The sequence below is a fragment of the Canis lupus genome, chromosome 5, assembly GCF_003254725.2.
Source record: "Canis lupus dingo isolate Sandy chromosome 5, ASM325472v2, whole genome shotgun sequence".
NCBI lineage: Eukaryota > Metazoa > Chordata > Mammalia > Carnivora > Canidae > Canis > Canis lupus.
In genome coordinates, this window is record NC_064247.1 from 21,391,825 (window position 1) to 21,410,862 (window position 19,038).

The 19,038-nt window shown below is 40.9% G+C and overlaps 1 protein-coding gene across 1 annotated transcript in view; it reads right to left on the reverse strand.

Annotated features, from left to right (window-relative positions):
• SIK2 (salt inducible kinase 2) overlaps window positions 1-19,038 on the reverse strand; it is a 126,294-nt gene that overhangs the window by 14,524 nt on the left and 92,732 nt on the right. The window contains exons 5-9 of the mRNA XM_025465571.3: window positions 14,540-14,664; window positions 13,976-14,099; window positions 12,394-12,614; window positions 10,694-10,846; window positions 2,892-3,056 (exon numbers count right to left, since the gene is read on the reverse strand). Of these exons, the coding sequence (XP_025321356.1) occupies window positions 2,892-3,056; window positions 10,694-10,846; window positions 12,394-12,614; window positions 13,976-14,099; window positions 14,540-14,664 (788 nt within the window). The remainder of the gene's footprint in view (window positions 1-2,891; window positions 3,057-10,693; window positions 10,847-12,393; window positions 12,615-13,975; window positions 14,100-14,539; window positions 14,665-19,038) is intronic.

A 19,038-nucleotide genomic window follows, 5' to 3' on the forward strand; every position in this document is an offset into this window, starting at 1 on the left:
TTTTTTTTTTTACTTTTTTTTCTCTCTTCTTTTTATTGGATCTATATGAGAAGATGGATGTTAGCTGAACTTACTGTGGTAAATTAATGATATATGTAAATCAAATCATCATACTGTACACCTTAAACTTACATACAGTGATGTCAGTTATTTCTCAATAAAACTGGAAAGAAACTGATTATTCTCAAAGAAACCCTTAAAAGAGAAAGATTGCCCCTTTAGTGTTTGTACACCTTCCCCTCCACATGGTCTCTCTGTCACCTGGTGGTCTCAGTTACTGCTCAGAGTTGGGTGACTGTCTCAGAAAGAAGGTAGTTTTTAGAGGAACCCCAAACCAGTGTTTCAATGCAGACTCCCTAAGGGATTTTACTGATAGTTTTGAGACTTCTGGTAGAAAAGGAGAGGTAAAATTTCTGTGATGGACAATACCTGCCAACAACTGGGAGTAGAAATGGACAAACAACACATTCATTTATGAAGCATCTTTTAGAAGACAAAAAGTAGGTATCCTAGTAAATGCGTGTGAAGCAGTATGAACAACAGGGCGGGAGCTCTGATAGCTCTGTGCATGTGCATTTACTGACTGATCTCCAAAAGGAGGTACTAGGGAGGGAAGAGGGACAAGCATTCTTCCTGACATAAATGCAATGGTCCACAAGTAGGATGAGTGGAGGTCTATGGCCTGGCTGAGTGCCAGGATGGCACAACCATTGTGGGTGGCCAGTTCCAGCATGGCACTGCTCTTCCTACAAATGCAAATACACCATCTAGCCACTGTCTTTATCTTTCATAAAATCATTCATTTCCTGTCTGTTTCCTAGTTACGGTAACAATCACAAGCTTTAAAAATAGTTTGCCCTATATAATACAGCAGACAGTGCCCAATCTGTGTTTCAGGCCTGATGCCCTCACAGATAAGCTTTTAGCAGAATGCATTTTAATTGTTTCAAGGGAATCAGATCTTAAAAATAAATGAATTATGTTGTTCCAATTTATAGCTAAATTTCTAGGTGAGAATGTTGAAGTAGATGAGGTTACTAAACATCCTATAGGCAACCACAGGCAGAGAAAAACAGACTGTCCACAGGAAGTGGCCATGTCCTCAGGGACATGGACATTAACTCTTCGCCGTCAGCAACTCAGCCCAACACCTGCTTGTGCAGCCTGGCCTCAAGCTGCCTTGACTACAGTTTAGCCAAACACATTACCTAACCTCTGAATCAGCTCTCCACATGCTCTAAGCTTACACCATCCCTATCCCCACCTTCCCGGATAATTTCTGAAGCACAATGTGGATTTGAGGGCTTCCTTGATCAAAACCTTTCACTTCCTTCACTTATTTCCTCACTGAAGTTCCTGTGAAACCCTCTTTTGATGATACTGGAATACACTCTTTTGTTGAGGACCAGAGCCCAGAGAAAAAGCCTGTATTCTTGGACTTGCCATTCAAAGCCAAGCTTCTCATCTTTACTTCATACGACTTCCCTTCATCTGCCCTTTCCCGCATACACACACTGAGTTATTGTTCTTAGGAAGGTGGACCTAAGCTTCCCTGGTGTTTGCTTGCTCAGGCTTTCCCCTCCACCAAGATGTTATCCACCCCTATTTTGCCCACCTCTCAATCCCCAGCTCTGACAGGTAACCTAGACTTTCCTGATGAAATCAGCTAAAAGCAACTTCCCCTGCCTCTATCCAGACTTGTAGCACTTTGATTTATATCTCTTTAAGGGACTGATTATATCTTATCAGTTTATCCAACACCTGGCACATTGTCTTTAGTTACTCATCATGTCTCCTCTGGTAAACTATAAATCTGGAGGCAGAATTCATGTCTGAGTTATACTTTTATTACCCAAAGCAGCTAAAAAGACAGGAAACCAATAATGAGTGCTTACAGTATGTCCAGAACCTCACACACATTATCTCAATTAATCCTCCCAAGAGTATCACAGAATTGGGTGTTATTATTTTACAGAACACGGCGGTTCAAAGCAGTCACCTTGCCCAAGTTCACACAGCTAGTGAAGAATGGAATCTATCCTGAACACATTCTAAAGTCTGCCCATTAATACAAGCTTCTGGACACCACTTGATGCTAAGTATATAAAACATGGATTAGAAGTTAATAAGTATCCCTTAAATGAGAAGCTGTCATCTTCTATGTATTAAAAGCCAACTTCATGCAGTATACAAAAATAATCTCCTTTATGTATACTCAAACTGGACAAAGAACCCCACTGAACAAAAAAAGATGGCCTGTCACTTTTTATCTGCAGCACATGTGCAGAAAAGAGGCAATAATAACAAAGCCCGACTCAGGACAAAAATTAGATTTCTGTTTTCAGAATTACAATTTTTTTGTGATCCCACACCTATGAGGGATCTAGAAACATGAAGAGGGAAGGAACTGGTTAAGGGAGGGGAAAGAGGGATCCCTGGGTGGCGCAGTGGTTTGGCGCCTGCCTTTGGCCCAGGGTGCGATCCTGGAGATTCAGGATCGAATCCCACGTCGGGCTCCCGGTGCATGGAGCCTGCTTCTCCCTCTGCCTGTGTCTCTGCCTCTCTCTCTCTCTTTCTCTCTGTGACTATCATAAATAAATAAATTTAAAAAAAAAAATAAAAAAAAAAATAAAAAAAAAAAAGGGAGGGGAAAGAAAAATTCTGTAAAGTATGTATAAGGTCTGACAAGTCACACGACAGCCATTATGATAAGATGACGATGAGAGCCAAATGTAGCCCGGATATTTTTTTTCAAGTCTTCTGCACAAAAACAACACTTCTGAGTGACTTGAGGAAATGACAAAGGTCAGCAAAGCCGAAGTACAACACATGTGGACCAAAGTGAAGGCCCAGCCAACCTGCAGCTCACAGTCTTTCAAACATGTCCGTACCTTTGGTGTGTCGACACACTCTTCTTCCATAAATGCTGCTTCTGCCTGGCAGCCGGATGCCGGGAATGAAAAGGCCTCCATATTGGACGCCTGTGGGAGGAGGGCAGATCGCATCAGCCGCACGTTCGGTGAATGCATGGTCACGGGGAGCCCCACAGTTTGAGCCTGAAAATACGGCAAGAACAATTTGAGAACATTAATACTTTCTATGCAAATACTCAAAATTGTTGGAATAAAATAACTTGTTCTGGTACAATTAAAGAATAAATAGTTGTTGGAACCCAGAAAAAATATGACAAAATATGTATATGGTACAGGTACTGATGTGAAGCAGTGTCTGTCTCATTCCTATTCCACAGTGAGGTGCCTGTCACAGACAAGAAAGCTGGTCTCTCTTTGTAAGAATGCTCTGGTTTTTTTAATTTTTAATTTTATTTTTAATTTTTCTATTGGAGTTCAATTTGCCAACATTTAGCATAACACCCAGTGCTCATCCCGCCAATGCCCCCTCAGTGCCCATCACCCAGTCACCCCAACCCCCCGCCCACCTCCCCTTCCACTACCCCTTGTTCATTTCCCAGTTAGGTGTCTCTCATGTTTTGTCACCCTCACTGATATTTTCACTAATTTTCTCTCCTTTCCCTTTATTCCCTTTCACTAATTTTTATATTCCCCAAATGAATGAGACCATGTTTGTCCCCTTTTCCGATTGACTTATTTCACTCAATGCTTTGGTTTTTAATTCAACATATATTGTCTATATCCTTAAATAGGTCACCATGGAAAGATACAAGGAATAGAAAAATTCCTGTATCTAGGAGCTCAGAACTGAACCAGGGGGTACACAGACATAGACACACACACACACACACACACACACACACACACAGAGACACACACACTCCTACCCAGAACACAAAGTGCACTGCACTTTGTTCTTCTGGTGAGGTGAGATGGTGTGTACTTCTTGACAAGGGTATGTGTGCAGAGGAAGACAAGAGAAGCAGTAGCTACTTGGAGGTGACGGGGTGTCTTCCTTCCAAAGAGGTGTCGAGCCTGAACCCAGCCTGTTGGCCCAGCAGAAAGAGAGATGCTTACTGCTGAGCAACTTGTGTTTCTTAAGTCAACCTACTGTAGAAAGCTCCAGATGGTTTTTAGCCCATTTTCATGTCTCGTTTTTAAGAATGCTAAGTAAATAAGCATTACAAACTCTTCTTTTAAAAGATCATATAGGGGCACCTTGGTGGCTCAGTTGGTTGAGCATCTGACTCGGTTTTGGCTCAGGTCATGATCTCCGGGTCCTGGGATCGAGCCCCAAGTCAGGCTGTGCAGTCAGTGGAGAGTCTGCGTCCCCTCTGCCTCTGCCCCTCCTTCCACTCCTGTTCTCTCTCTCTCTCAAATAAGTAAATTTTTAAAAATATAATAAAAAAAATCATATAACAGAGAGTCTTTCTTTAGGACAACTGACAAGGACTTGACACTTTTGGGGGGCAAGGATTAACCTTAAAGATGAAACTACTGAATAATCCTTCCCTCCTTCCATCTCTTCAAAACTGGCAGTATAATTTATTAGATGCCTTTTGAACATAACAGATGCTGCCAAACATCTGAGGGAACATACTAATGTCTAAAAGGCAAGGAATGGCTTATTTTTTCTCTGTTATACTCATTTGAAGGGACAGAGAATGGTGGTGAGTTTTAAATTCAAACAAACAAAAAGGAACAATATTGGTATGATTTTTAGCTTCTCTCCTTTAGAGACCTAGGTGTGATTCCTGGCTCCCTCCCTCACAGACGGTGTGAACTTAATCAGGGCATCTACCTTCTCTGAATCCTCTTTTCTTTACCTAGAGAAGGTTACAATGTCTATTTCACAGTGAAGTCATGACTGTAAAAGGTAACATGTAAGGTCCTTCACTCACTAACGTTAATTCTGCCCTTCCTCCTTCTGAAGTCATGAAAAGATCACACGGATTCAATACAGGGATCAGTCTGCAAATGTATAGTTCTGTTCTCAGATATTATCTAATGGTTCTTCATTAAAATTTTAGGTTGATGGTTTTCAACGATGGGTATATTTGAATATACTTTGAACATATTTAGAAATATACTTTATGTTTGGTACGTTCCAACATTAACATCATTAGATATGCTGCGTGAGATAATGAATAAAGTAGCAATAGCCAAGTGTTGGCATTATGTGGATGGCAAAAACAAAAGAAAAATAAGTACATTGTGAATGATCCTGAGCAAGATAAACAGTTTTCCTTTCCTTTTCTTTTTTTTTTTAGATTTTTTTAAAAAAATTATTCATGAGAGACAGAGAGAGAGAGAGGCAGAAACACAGGCAGAGGGAGAAGCAGGCTCCATGCAGGGAGCTAGACGTGGGACTCGATCCCGGGTCTCCAGGATCACAACCTGAGCTGAAGGCGGCGCTAAACCGCTAAGCCACTGGGGCTGCCCAACAGCTTTTCTTACAAATAGCTTATTCAACAAATAGCTTATCATTCCTCATGCTTATATTTTTTAAGCTAAACAACTTTTTCTTTCTTTCAAGCGTTAGTCATTTAAATTAATTTTTAAGTCCTCATGTCATAATGTAAAATGTAAACTTCCTAATAAAATATATTTCATGCATTCTTCTTACCCTTATCATCAACTTTTCAATCAAAGGATAAAGCTGAACTTTAATTTCTGGTTCCTAAATTTATAAGGCTGCTCCTTATGTAGGAAATAATTTATTAGGGCAAAGCATTATTTAAAGATATTGCACTAATGACGTATCAGATAAAGGGCTTGTTTCCAAGATCTATAAAGAACTTATTAAACTCAACACCAAAGAAACAAACAATCTCATCATGAAATGGGCAAAAGACATGAAGAGAAATCTCACAGAGGAAGACATAGACATGGCCAACACACACACGAGAAAATGCTCTGTATCACTTGCCATCAGGGAAATACAAATCAAAACCACAATGAGATACCACCTCACACCAGTGAGAATGGGGCAAATTAATAAGGCAGGAAACCACAAAGGTTGGAGAGGATGTGGAGAAAGGGGAACCCTCTTGCACTGTTGGTGGGAATGTGAAATGGTGCAGCCACTCTGGAAAACTGTGTGGAGGTTCCTCAAAGAGTTAAAAATAGACCTGCCCTACGACCCAGCAATTGCACTGTTGGGGATTTACCCCAAAGATACAGATGCAATGAAACGCCACCTGCACCCCGATGTTTCTAGCAGCAATGTCCACAATAGCCAAACTGTGGCAGGAGCCTCGGTGTCCATCGAAAGATGAATGGATAAAGAAGATGTGGTTGATGTATACAATGGAATACTACTCAGCCATTAGAAATGACAAATACCCACCATTTGCTTCGATGTGAATGGAACTGGAGGGTATTATGCTGAGTGAAATAAGTCAAGTGGAGAAGAACAAACATTATATGTTCTCATTCATTTGGGGAATATAAATAATAGTGAAAGGGAATATAAGGGAAGGGAGAAGAAATGGGTAGGAAATATCAGAAAGGGAGACAGAACATAAAGACTCCTAACTCTGGGAAACGAACTAGGGGTGGTGGAAGGGGAGGAGGGCGGGGGGTGGGGGTGACTGGGTGACGGGCACTGAGGGGGGGCACTTGATGGGATGAGCACTGGGTGTTATTCTGTATGTTGGCAAATTGAACACCAATAAAAAATAAATTTATTATTAAAAAAATAAAGATACTGCACTGGAAATGAGATACTAACATGATAACTAGGGTGTGCTGTTTCTTTTCAGTCTCTGCCTCTTATTAGCTGTGACTTCTTAAATGGCAGGATCATGCTATGCCAGACCAAGCGTAACACATTTTCCCTGACAAATTTCACGTCCAACCTGGACTACAGCAACAACTCACTGTGAACTTGGTATGGAGAGAGGAGGTGGTCACATTTTATTGTGACAACCAGTTCATAGGAAATAGGATAGTAGGTTTAAGGGTCTGCTTCTTAGGATTCTTACAATCACTGAAGGGATTAAAGAAGTCTTTAAGGTAGGGTGAAAATATTCAAATGGCATGCCTAAAGAATATGTTATTATAATACGCAGATGGATGATTACTATCCCAAGGAAGTGGACATTACCCAGTTTCTTCAAGAGTGGCAAAAGACGATGCTCATATCCAATTAATTGTAATGACTTTTTATTTTTTAAAAATATTTTATTTATTTGAGAGAGAGAGAGAGAGGGAGAGAGTGAGAGGCACCAGAGGAGTGTGTGTGTAGGAGGGGAGAAGCAGACTCCCTGCTGAGCTGGGAGCCTAATTCAGGACTTGGTCCCAGGACCCTGAGATCATAACCTGAGCCAATGGCAGACGCTTAACTGACTGAGCCAGCTTGTAATGACTTTTTAGATCATATATTTATTATCTCAAATCTCTTCTTCTGAATTTGTGCTTTTCAGAATAACCATTAAAACAAAAATAGTGTTTTCTCCTATGGGAAAATCTTTACTGCTCCAACAGGAATATGCTGGTTATGAACAGAATTGTATGTCCCCTTGCCGCCTCTCTGTATGTTAAAGCCCTAACCCCCAGTACAACTGTATCTGGATAGAGAGCCTTTAAGGAGGTAATTAAGGCTAGATGAGGTCCTAAGGGTGTGGGCTCCCAATCTGACAGGACTAGTGTCCCTCTAAGATGTGGGTAGGACACCAGAGATCTCTCTCTCTCTGTACATGCAGAGGAAAAGCTGTGTGAGGGGACACTGAGCAGGCAGCTGAGAGTTCTCACCAGAAGTCAATCCTGCTGGCACCTTGGCCTTCCAGCCTCCAGAACTGTGAGAAAATAACCTTTTGTGGTTTAAGCCTCTGCAGTCTGTGCTACCCTGGGGCCAACTGTATGATGCTTTTCCTTACAGCTGTGGAGGGCAACTTTAATCAGTGATTAAAGAAGAAACTGGATGAGTGTTTCACTCCTGTCTACTTATAGTTGATAGAAACTTGGAATGGAAGGACTAGTAGGATTCACGAGAGAAGGCATGACACGTATTTCTTCTAAACAGTTGTCTGTAGTCAACTAGATGTAACATTTCTTGCATAGTATATAGCAAATATCAATACTCTAAATCATTCTGAGATAGGACTCTTATTGTTTTCTAAATGGATACTTTATAACTATACCAGAAGTTCTTTAGGGGCAGGGACTATTTCGTACCTCTAAAGCCACAGGGCCTGGCACAGAAGTGCTCTATCTGCTGAACTGAGCTGCTGGTATAAGTTACTTAGTTTTATCTTTGTAGCAAACTCATGAAGTATGTATTGCTATTCCTGTTTTATATTTAAGGACACTGAAGCTCAGAGAGGCTGACTTGCCGGGTCACTCAGCTTGGTATGGAACCTAAGGTCTGTGTGATTCATTCCATAGCTCGTGTGATCTTTGCATGGGATCATGTTGCTTCCCCAATTTCCTATTGCTATACCAACTAAGAAGTGATTTGCCACTTCTTTAAACCAAGAGTAGAACAAAGGATTAAAGCTCTACTAAAACCTTAAGTGCAGAGAAATCTATTTTTTAACAAGTTCAACAAAACATGAGAATGTGAAATCTCATAGGCAAGGGAGCATCTTCTTCAGCTCTGGTGCCTGTTGCTTAGCATCCAGAACGCCCAAGTCTGTGAGGGAACACTGAAGACTTCTACTTGAATTAGATACATTTTTCAGTCCTGGTCTGTAGCTTTCTATGACAACTTGGGCCAATGTGTAAAATGAATTCATGTGGTGCTTGGTAATAAAAAACATTACCAAACATAAGAAGCCATGTTATACATCTGAACTCTCAGCCAAATTAAACATAATTTGAGCTCTCTTAGGGAATCTGCTTCAAGCTTAGATAAGAAAAGCAATCATGTGCAATAATAATTCGCATGTTTCCAGTGTCGATCATTTACGTAACCCCATGCCTTCGTTTATGTACTGTGAAGAAGAATAAAGAGACTTGGGAGGGAAGGATACACCACTATATCTCATTTTTACTACCCCAATTTAGGAATTCTCATTTTATCCCCTTCCTCTCTTGAAAGCAGTGTCATTCAACTTGGAAACTTTGAAGGATTCCAACTGCTCAGAGTTACTCTAATCCAAATATCTGGAAATTTATCCATGTATTACTCACATTAGTATCAATAGTCACAATATTTTATATATTAAAATGTGTCTAACAGTGTATACCATTTGCCTACTAAAATCAAGAAGATGTTATTTTTTTTGGTCCCCGCCTCCACATATTTTGTAGAAGCCAATGCAAAATTCTGTTAAATCCTATAAATTCTGTAAAACTGCCGAATAAGAAATACAAAGTTAGAACTCTTCTGCTCTTACTTGCCCTTTGAACAAAGTAAGCACTCACCGAAGAAGATGGAAATCCTAATAGATGGTATGAATGAACCAAGCTTCTTCGCAACCTCTATACAGATGATTTCTCAACTCTCTTTAGCCTTAGCCTCTGTGCTGGGATCCAGATCTATTCTTCGTTTCAAGCAACCAAGTCAGTGCCATACTTATTCTCCCAGCCTCAAGCTAGAGAACAGAGTCATCTCCAAGTCACTGCTGTCCCTTCCTCCCCAAGATTTACTTATTACTTTATATAATCAACATTTATAAAGCATGTTCTAAGTGCTGCACAATTATCAACTAATTCAAACATCAGAAAATTCTATAATATTCCCCATTCTGTAGTTTGGGAAACTGAGGCACAGAAAGACCTTAAGTAACTTTTTGAAGGCAAGGTAGCAGGAAAAGGGCAGAATCTGGGGTTTGCTTCAGAGTGCCTGCTTTAACCACTGCTGAGTCCATCCAGAGTCCACCTAAGATGGTCCTGTACTCATCCCCTCCATTCTGCTCCTACCAGCACTGTTTTAGTTCAAGTGTTCAGTATTTTTCAACTCCTCCCTGCTCTCCCCAAAGTTCTCTTCCCTGGTCAATCTACCCTTCCTTATGTCTCAGATGAATTAGCTGAAAGCTAATATGATTTTATCACTCTTCTGCTTATACCTCCAGTCATTCCTCATTATTCCCTGATTTTTAAGTAAATTCTTTCCCTTGGCATTCGAAGCCCTTCCATCATGGTTTCAACTTACCACCCCAACTTTTTCACTTCCCTCTGTGCTTCTGTTCAGTTCCCTACACTGGCATATGTGAGCGCCTCTGCTATCTACATGCAGTACCTTCAACTACTGCCTCTCCCTGGCAAAGGCCTACACATCCTTACAGGTCTGAGATCTATCACAAATGCCCACTCTTCCATTAAGCCTTTCCCAGGCAGATGTGTCCCTCTGCCTGTGCCCTTGGTTCTTTTCCTGGATTTCTCTTTCTTTTGAGTGATGGTTATTTATGATGATGTCTTACTTTGCTTTTATACTGTCATGTCTCTGAGGGCCATGCCCAGGTTTTATATATCCTATGCTCTATCGTGCCAAATAATAGAAGCTTGCACATGGTAAATCTGCAATAAGAAGTTGTTAAATGGAATCGAATGTATAGTCTAGTGACATTCTCACCATAAGTCAATGATTAAAAAATGAGAAGCCTCTTAAAGAAAAAAACCTGCTTGAAATAAAATTAATCCTTAGAAATAGGAAGATGCTAAGATACATCATAGAATATAGGAAGTGAGGGGCAGAAACTTTATAGAAGAGCTGAATGTCAAGGATGAGATCAACCAAGGATGAGTACACCCTTTGTTACACTACAAGGTGAAAAATGTGTCAAACATGTGAACAGGCACCTGCAAGATAAGACCACTGGCTAATGTGGCGTTACCTTGGCAACTGTTTGTTCAGCCACGGTGCTAGGCCGCCGCTGGCGGGCATCGAGTCTCTGCTCCACAGGAAAACTGCTCCGATGTGATTTCAGGCGCTCCACCAACAAGTAATAAATGGCAGCAAAGTGGTTATAGCTCTTGTTCTGCAAAGACTGAAAGAGAAAACAAGTGCTAAGGGCAGAGAAGCATAAAAACCAGTCCAATGATCTACATCTTTCTGGAAAAGGAGGGAAGAAATCCTGTGTTCTTAAAGGTAGAGCAACGAACAAAGTGCATCTAAAATGAAAGCTGTTCCAGAATTCCGAATGAAAGACAGACAGTTCCGAGTCTCCAGTACTGATTACATAAAGGGCGATGCCTGTAAGCGACTGGCCCTTTCACATGAACAGGCCCCACTTGTTTTTCTGCATTCAGAGAAAATGCCACCGTTGTCTCATGTAGCAAGTCCCCAGTGCTGTCACATGGTCCCATCTCCTTGCTGTGACTGCAGTGTCAGGTCGGTTACAACCTGGCCCAGGGGCTTGAATTCCATAACTTCAACACAAGTCCAAACTACTGCAAACTCTGAAATGAATGATTAAAGTCTTTGGGGGAAATTTCTGGTGATTATTTTGGGCTGGAGAGTAACATTTGGAGGCTGGATCGAGAGACACTGAGTCTCCGTTCTTAGGTAATTTTTTCCTCTTGTTTTTGCAGTCCCACCCTCGTGAAGCCTTGAAAATAAAGTTGCTTCCCAATTTTTCACATCCCTCACTGGCCAGCTTTTCCAGGACTCTAGCAAAATGGGGAAACAACTGCTCTCCGGCTTCTAATTCCACCTGACCATCTGCATGGTGCTGTGCAGGGCAGCTTAGATGCAGAACCCTGGTGGCAGAAATCACAGGCCTGTTGGGCTGCCCTCACAGCTGCCGTTCTAGATCTGCTTCGTGGCTGAGAACAGAAACACACCACTGAGTGCGTGACGAGCAGAGCAAGAGAGCTGGTCTGGATTCACTCTTGGCAGCATGGTCTGGAGCACTTTTAAGTTCACAAGAGTCATTTTGTATTCTTTTTTGATATACTTCCTCTATAAGAGCACTGTATGCTTTTTACTGTGGTGGAGGTAATGAAAATGTGTTTCTCCTATGAATATGCTAACTACTAAGGGAGAGAGAGAAAACTGAGGAGGAATTTTCCAGGCTTATGGCCCCCTCAGGTCTATGACCCAGAGTACTGCCAAATCTGGAATCCACCTGTTTCTGCCTTCTCAGCTTCCCCAGCTCAGAGCCTAAACTGCAATGGCTTTCCTAAACCCGGTGCCTGCTCTTCTTGTTTCCTGTTCAGCCCTTGGCCTCATTCCCTAGCTGTACATTTATATTCCATACCAACTAGCTTATGACCTGCATAAAACTTCATGCCTCATCCTAGAAGAAATTTTCTACTTTGTATTTAAGTTTCCATCTTTGTCTTTTCCCAATCCTATATAAACTCCACCTCTTAAATTTTTTGGCAGATGGGGCAAAGGGGGGAATTTATATACTGAATAAAAAAAGCAAACATGGAATAGATGTGACTATAATCCCCAGGGAAAACTGAACAGTGGGTGCTGGGGGGTGGCCATGCTGAAAGACCCAGGATGATGGGTATGAGCACAAACTTTCAAGTTACTAAGCACAAAAGAATCCTAAAATATCTTCAGTCAAATCTCTGATCACCTTACCTCAATGGTTTTTTGCTGATCTATTCCAAGGCTGTGCATCAATCGCAGAACCTGTTCATTAAATTCCCCAATGGATGGCTCGTTTTCTTGCCCTTGTGGATAGAGAACAGGTCTCTGTACAGGAACTTCTATGAGCATCCATTTATGCTCCTTGATTTGAGCTATAGTTAGCCGTTTGGACGGATCTAGGACCAACATCCTTCGAATAAGGTGCTCACAATCTACGGAAAACACAATGTTACAAAAGTCATGTAAATCACCTTGCACTTCAGGGTACTGGCTTGACTCATGTGACTTTGCACAATGACACTGATCTTTGTATCCTCCACAGTGCCCACTGGAAAGCAGAAGGTCAGATGAATAAATGAACACATGAAAGCCAGTTGTATTTGTCAGATTCACATGGTGAATGTTGACACAAAAGTAACCATCATTGTGAATGAATACTTAAGAAAATCAGGAGGGTGCAGATCTGCCCAATTTTGTGCTAAATGAAACTTCTATTGAATTTCTCAATGAAAAGATCTAGACAAAGACTTAGATTCTGGTGAAGACAAAAGCAAGCCTTCTCCCTAGAACGAGCACATAACTGGATCCTCAGTCACTTCTGAGGCTGATATAATGAAGGCTGCATGAGTGAGGCAAGAGCTCTCCAGTGGATGGCTGCTCTTCCCTCATCAGTGCAGCTGGAAACACACACAGGAAGCACTAGTTACTTCTGGTTATGTTACAAAAACTGCGCTGCTGTGACTTGGGCACCCACTTACTCTTGGAGCTGCTCCATGCTCTCTACCACCTCGCACAGTCTAGCCTCAGAAACCTCTGCTATGTGCTGGGCACCATGCATGGTGCCTTACACAGATGACATCCATCAATCTTCACAGCGCTCTTTCCAGGAACCACTGTTAATTCCATTTTGTAGACCAAGGCATGGACACACAGAGAGGTGACAGAACTCGTCCAGGTCAGACCGCCAGGAGGTGGTGGACTCAGGGTTAAACCAGGCAGCCTCGCTCCAAGGTCTATGCTCCTAACTACTAGAGCTTTATTACTACCATCACTAGGATTGAAAGAGTTAAGGAAAAACCCAAGGAGTAAATGTAGCTGAGCAACAAGCCAGCTGGTTGTACGTGACAAGCTAACCCAATATGGGCAGGGGTCAGGGCAATGCATCTTAATCCACAGCTTCACCAGTCGTTAATTCAATTAAAAAATTTACTTTTGCAACTTCTCGCCAAAGGATAGGGGAAAATCTATTTCATACTTAGAGTAAAATGGTTGTGAATCTATCTACAAAATGCTTCTCTAAGTCTAAAATAATCTGGGGACATTTAGAGACCCAGAGTACATGTGAAGACTTGGCGTTCTTAACCTGGAAAACTTTCCGTTTTCAGTTACAAGTAGGAAGGCTACAGCTTCTCTCACCTACATGGAGGGGGATGCTTATTTCTATAGCTTTTAAAGTGACTCAGTCACTTTGTTTGGCATCCAAACTCTTAGCACAAGGGAAGCCTTTCCTGAGGCATTTCATTCGGAGCACAAATTCTGTAAAGCACAAGGATAAGACAAACAGGCTTGTTACCTTCTGACATGAAATACGGAATCCGGAATCTTCCCTCTAAAACTCTCTGCCTCAAAATTGGAAGAGTCGGTCCATCAAAAGGCAGAGCTCCACAGACAAGGACGTAAAGAACAACTCCCATGCTCTAGAGAAGAAAACGATGCAGTCACTTTTCCACTGAGGGCTTTAAACACTCTTTGTTTTCCTCAACAACCCTATGGCCCTTAAAATCATGTGGCTAAAAAATTCCTGTTTGGATTTACTATTTTCCCAGAATTTGAAAAAAAAAAAAAAAACCCAAAACCAAATAGTACAATAAAATATCCTATAATAAATACTCAAGGATCGGAATTTAATCATTTTGATTACTACTTAACTTTACATTATTGCCAATATTAAAGGAATAACATCTGTCCCTAGAAGTTCTTTCCTAGAACCTAATTCCAAATACTCTAATTACAGTCCAGTGAACAGGGAAAGTATGAACTACTACCTATGTATTAGGTACCAAGTGCTTCAAAGATGGGCCAAAGTACCAATCATTACCATTATAGATGCATTTAACACAGCAAAGCAAAGAAATACCCAAATATCCAGCTGTGGTCCTTCATACTGCTGCCCTTCAAAGACTTCTGGGGCTGCATAAGGGGGGCTGCCACACCATGTTGCCAGCAGTTCACCACTTTTAAAGAAATTTCCAAAACCGAAATCTATTGGGATGGAAATAAATGTTACTTTTGTCTATACTCTCAACTATACTGAATTTTTTGTAATAAATTTTACAATATGCTGATCAATAATGGCACTACTATGGTGTCTATCTTGTGCTGTGTCCTTAGCACTGAGCACAAGGACTAGAAAATATCAAGTATCCAGTAAATATTTGTTGAATGAATGTATAAATAAATCAAGTTTTCTTCTCAAAGAGAATGAGTGAGAGATTGGAAAAAGACTTTAGGTCATGTATTTTTAAGGCTGAAAGAAAAATCCATTGGTATAGAGAACCAACTTGAATTTGAAAATCTTAGAATTTCAATTACTCCATGATTAAGACTCTTCATCCTTTTTTTTAAATTAAAAAAATTTTTTTCCAGTAAGCTCTCTGCCCAACATGGGGTCTGAACTCATGACCCCAAGATCAAGAGTCACATCCTCTACCAACTAAGCCAGCCAGGTGTCCCAAGAGCTCTTTATCTTTTATAGACTGTAAGGAAAGAAACAAAGGAGTACAATTTTAAGATATCTACCTAAACACAACTGAGTGACTAGCTGTTTTTACAGTCATTACCTGGAGTAGCAAGATATATAACCTTTTAAGGAAACTGAGTACAGTATTTTCTTAGGTAATAATTCTCTAAGTGTTGGCCTACATATTCTGATTTAGGCAGACTTGCATTTGGATAGCTCATTAACATGGCTCTCTGGCCCACCAGCCACAAGCCACCCATCACTAGTATTACTCCACTCATTTATGGAGTGTAGTGGCATTATACCTCAAAACAGATAATGGTCTTCCTTTTATGACATACTGAATCTACAGCTTTGATATATAGTAGGCGCTCTGGAAACACTGCACTCAGATACCTTCAGTATGCATGAAAATTACAGAAGACAAATTTCAGCGAGTTTGGTATAAATGTTGGTTTGTGTCCTTTTGCAAAGCCTTCACATAGTCTCATATTCTTATGAGGAAACAAATTCCTATCATTTTATAAGTTATAGGAATACTGTCTTATGTTGTAACACTTCTGACAGAACTTAGTGATGGAAACTGGCTCTACTCCCAGCTAGTATAAGGTGCTACATGGAGAGTGAGCTTTAAAAGGTGTCCTAAGGGGCACCTGGGTGGTTCAGTTGGTTGAGCGCCTGACTCTTGGTTTTGGCTCAGGTCATGATCTCAGAGTCCTGGGATCAGGCCCCGAGCAGGGCTCAGGGCTCAGCGAGGGGTCTGCCTGAGATTCTCTCTCCTTCTCTCTTCCCTCTCTCTCTCTCTCCCTCTTCCTCCCATCCACTTGTGTGGTATCTCTTTAGAATAAATAAGTCTTTAAAAAAAAAAAAAAAAAGTGTCCTAAGAGGACTGGATTGAATCGCAAGTGCCAGACTCACTGGCTGTATGACTTTGTATCAGTCACCGTAAGCTGTGGTTTCCCCACTCTATAAAGTTGAAATAATAAATCTGTAGTCAGCAAGTTGTTGTGAGGATCGGTAAGTTAACATAAACCCATACTCTGTTTATCTGAGATGCAGCACATAGTATATGATACGTGGAGCGTTCTCTTCGCTCACTGACATACAAACTGGCAAGCAGTAGTGACAGTAAAAACAGTCACAATCTCCAATACCACAGCCTCATGGCAGAGTAAAATCCCTTAAGGTAGGGTGAATTAGAGCAGATTTCCAGTTTTCCCACTTTTCTAGCTTCAAGTAGATTATTTAACTCCCCAAACCTAAATTTCTATATCATAAATGTAGTGATAGTCCACCTACCCAAACAGGCTACTATGAGGATTAAATGAGATTAAAACATGTAAAGTGCCTGGAGCATAGTAGATGTCAAGTGTCAGCTCCCTTCTCCCTCTGTGAAGCTGTTACTATCAACTACCACCTTTCAGAGAGAAAGGTTCTGAGAAAGTATACAAGAAGGGCAGAAAAGTGCAGAGTACCCTGAGGCCTCAGAAGACAAATGAAGGTGTATGTGGGGAAGAGCCTTGGTACCATCTAGACCTGGGGAACAACAGTGTGCTCTGACCCTGGCACTCAGGAATAGGAGATAATGGGGACCTCTCCCTCCATAATGGGACCACAGTTCAGTCCTACACTCTGCTTTCCAAAAGGACCGTCAGAGAGGTCTTGTCTTTTCAAGTGCACCTCTATGACTAACCACTCATATGACATCATAGCCCATATGTCCTTATTGATGCACGTTCCTAATTTTCTGGAAAAACTATACCCTCAAATGAGTCAAGGACTATATGTTCAAATAACATTTGAAGAGGAAAATGTTAATTTCACTTACATAAAGAAACATCAGAAGCTCTAGGATGTGTATTTGGAGATCCTGAAATAGGTCCAATAATTGCTGTACTTTAACCATAATCACAGGATGAGTTTTAGCTCATGTAAGTTGAGGATACCTTCAAATAGCATTGTAAAGTTTTACTATCTCAAGAGCCATTATAGAACTACTTCAATTTGGCCTTCCCTGGACTCTGGTGGAAAGTGTCATCTCAGAGGAGTGATGGGGCCTGGTGGCCTGGCCTCCTTACTACTGAGGCTCTCTTACTGGTACATCTCGTAGGCAAGAAGAGAGCAAGAGCTAGGAAAGCACAGCTGTGCCTATGGTAGCCCAGTCTCAACTGTGGCCTTATATATCTAGGACAAAGAAAGCATCTGTTAACTTATAAGGAGAGTGGTACTAAGCAGATGTTTATTTCTGTTTCCTGTAGGGAACTGAAGAAAATAAAACTTGAGCCAGTAGCAACATTAAAAGAAATACCAAAAGACAATTAGGTTCACTCAAGCTATTATAGTAGCATATATGCAGATGTATTATTATTATAATAATAATAATTATTATTATTATTTTAAAGTAGGTTCTATACCTAGTGTGGAGTCTGACATGGGGCTTGAACTCACGACCATGAGATCAAGACCTGAGTGGAGATCAAGAGTCAGATGGTTACTGACTGAGCCACCCAGGCACCCCAAATATCTTCTATAATCTTGTTAAAGCATTTAAACATTGCACTTGTAATCATATGAGGTATGGACTAAGGAGACTTTGTAGTCAGGTAGATTAGGATCAGATCCTGTGTTGTCCATTTAGCTGTGTGATCTTGGGCAAATTACTTCTTAAAGTTTTGGTTTCTTCATTTGCAAAGTGGAGACAATATCTAAACTTCATCAAGTTATTCTGAGTGTGTGTAAGTTATAATGAATGGATACATGTAGACAATACACTTATAAGTAGATACTATATAATGCTTTAGGCATGCTACTGAAACGTATTGAGTAAGCTACTCAATAGGAGAAGAGTAATTCTTATTGTTTTACTTATCTATTTTCCCCATCAGATTAAATTTCTTCTGAGTAGAGCAGGGAAGGGAGAAATAATACATATCTGTACTCCCAGCACTTAGCATGCAGTTGTAGACAGCAGCTATTCAATAAAGGCTTGCTCAATGACTATGTGGTCATCTTCTCTTTCATAAGTGCTTACTTTGTGCCAGAACCTGAACTAAGTTCTACAAAGAGGATTTCTCCTTAATAACCCTATGAGGTATCCTTACTTTAGGAGAAAATGAGAGTAGAAAGTTAAGTATCTTGGTAAAGACTAAAGAACTGGAATAGAAACCAAGTGTAACTACTGAGCCCTCCCTGTTAGCCACCACCTTTATGTCCTTCCCCAGCACTGTGATATGCAGCTATTTTTGAGCAAGTTAATAATTGCCAAGTTTAAGAAGTGGTAATGGAAAGGCACTTAAAAATAAAAGCTCTTTTATTTCTTCACAGGAACCTAGCTAATTTGCTTCATTCACAATCTGCAGCTTTCTGCTTAACGGCATTTAAGCATTTAAGAGTGCGGTGAGGGGTGAGCAAGAGGGATGCAATTCGGAAATGTCATAGCTGGGCAGGACTTAGCGCTTTTTATTCAAATGTAATGGGTGTTTCATCACACCAACCAAATTCATTCATTCCTTCCTTCAACACTGGAGTGTGTACATGTGTCAACCACTGTGCAAACACACAAGAGAACCTCCTAACAACAGAGGGTAAGACCCCATGTCATCATCTGACTTTTGGAGAAATAGTAACTTGGGCAGTCTTCTTAGATCTGGCCTGACCTTGCTGAGAAGGAAACACCATTCAGCTTCATGCATTCTCTACCTCTGACGTGCAAGTTAATACATAAAATGACGGCTGCTATATCCCTCAGACATTTTGTGACCTGTTTTCCGCCATAAAACTTACACCATATAATGTTGGACTCACTTCAGTATTACTTAACTTTCAATTATGGGATAATTTTAGATTTCCAGAAGAGCTGCAACAATACAGGAAGGACAATTCCCTTTGCCCTTCAC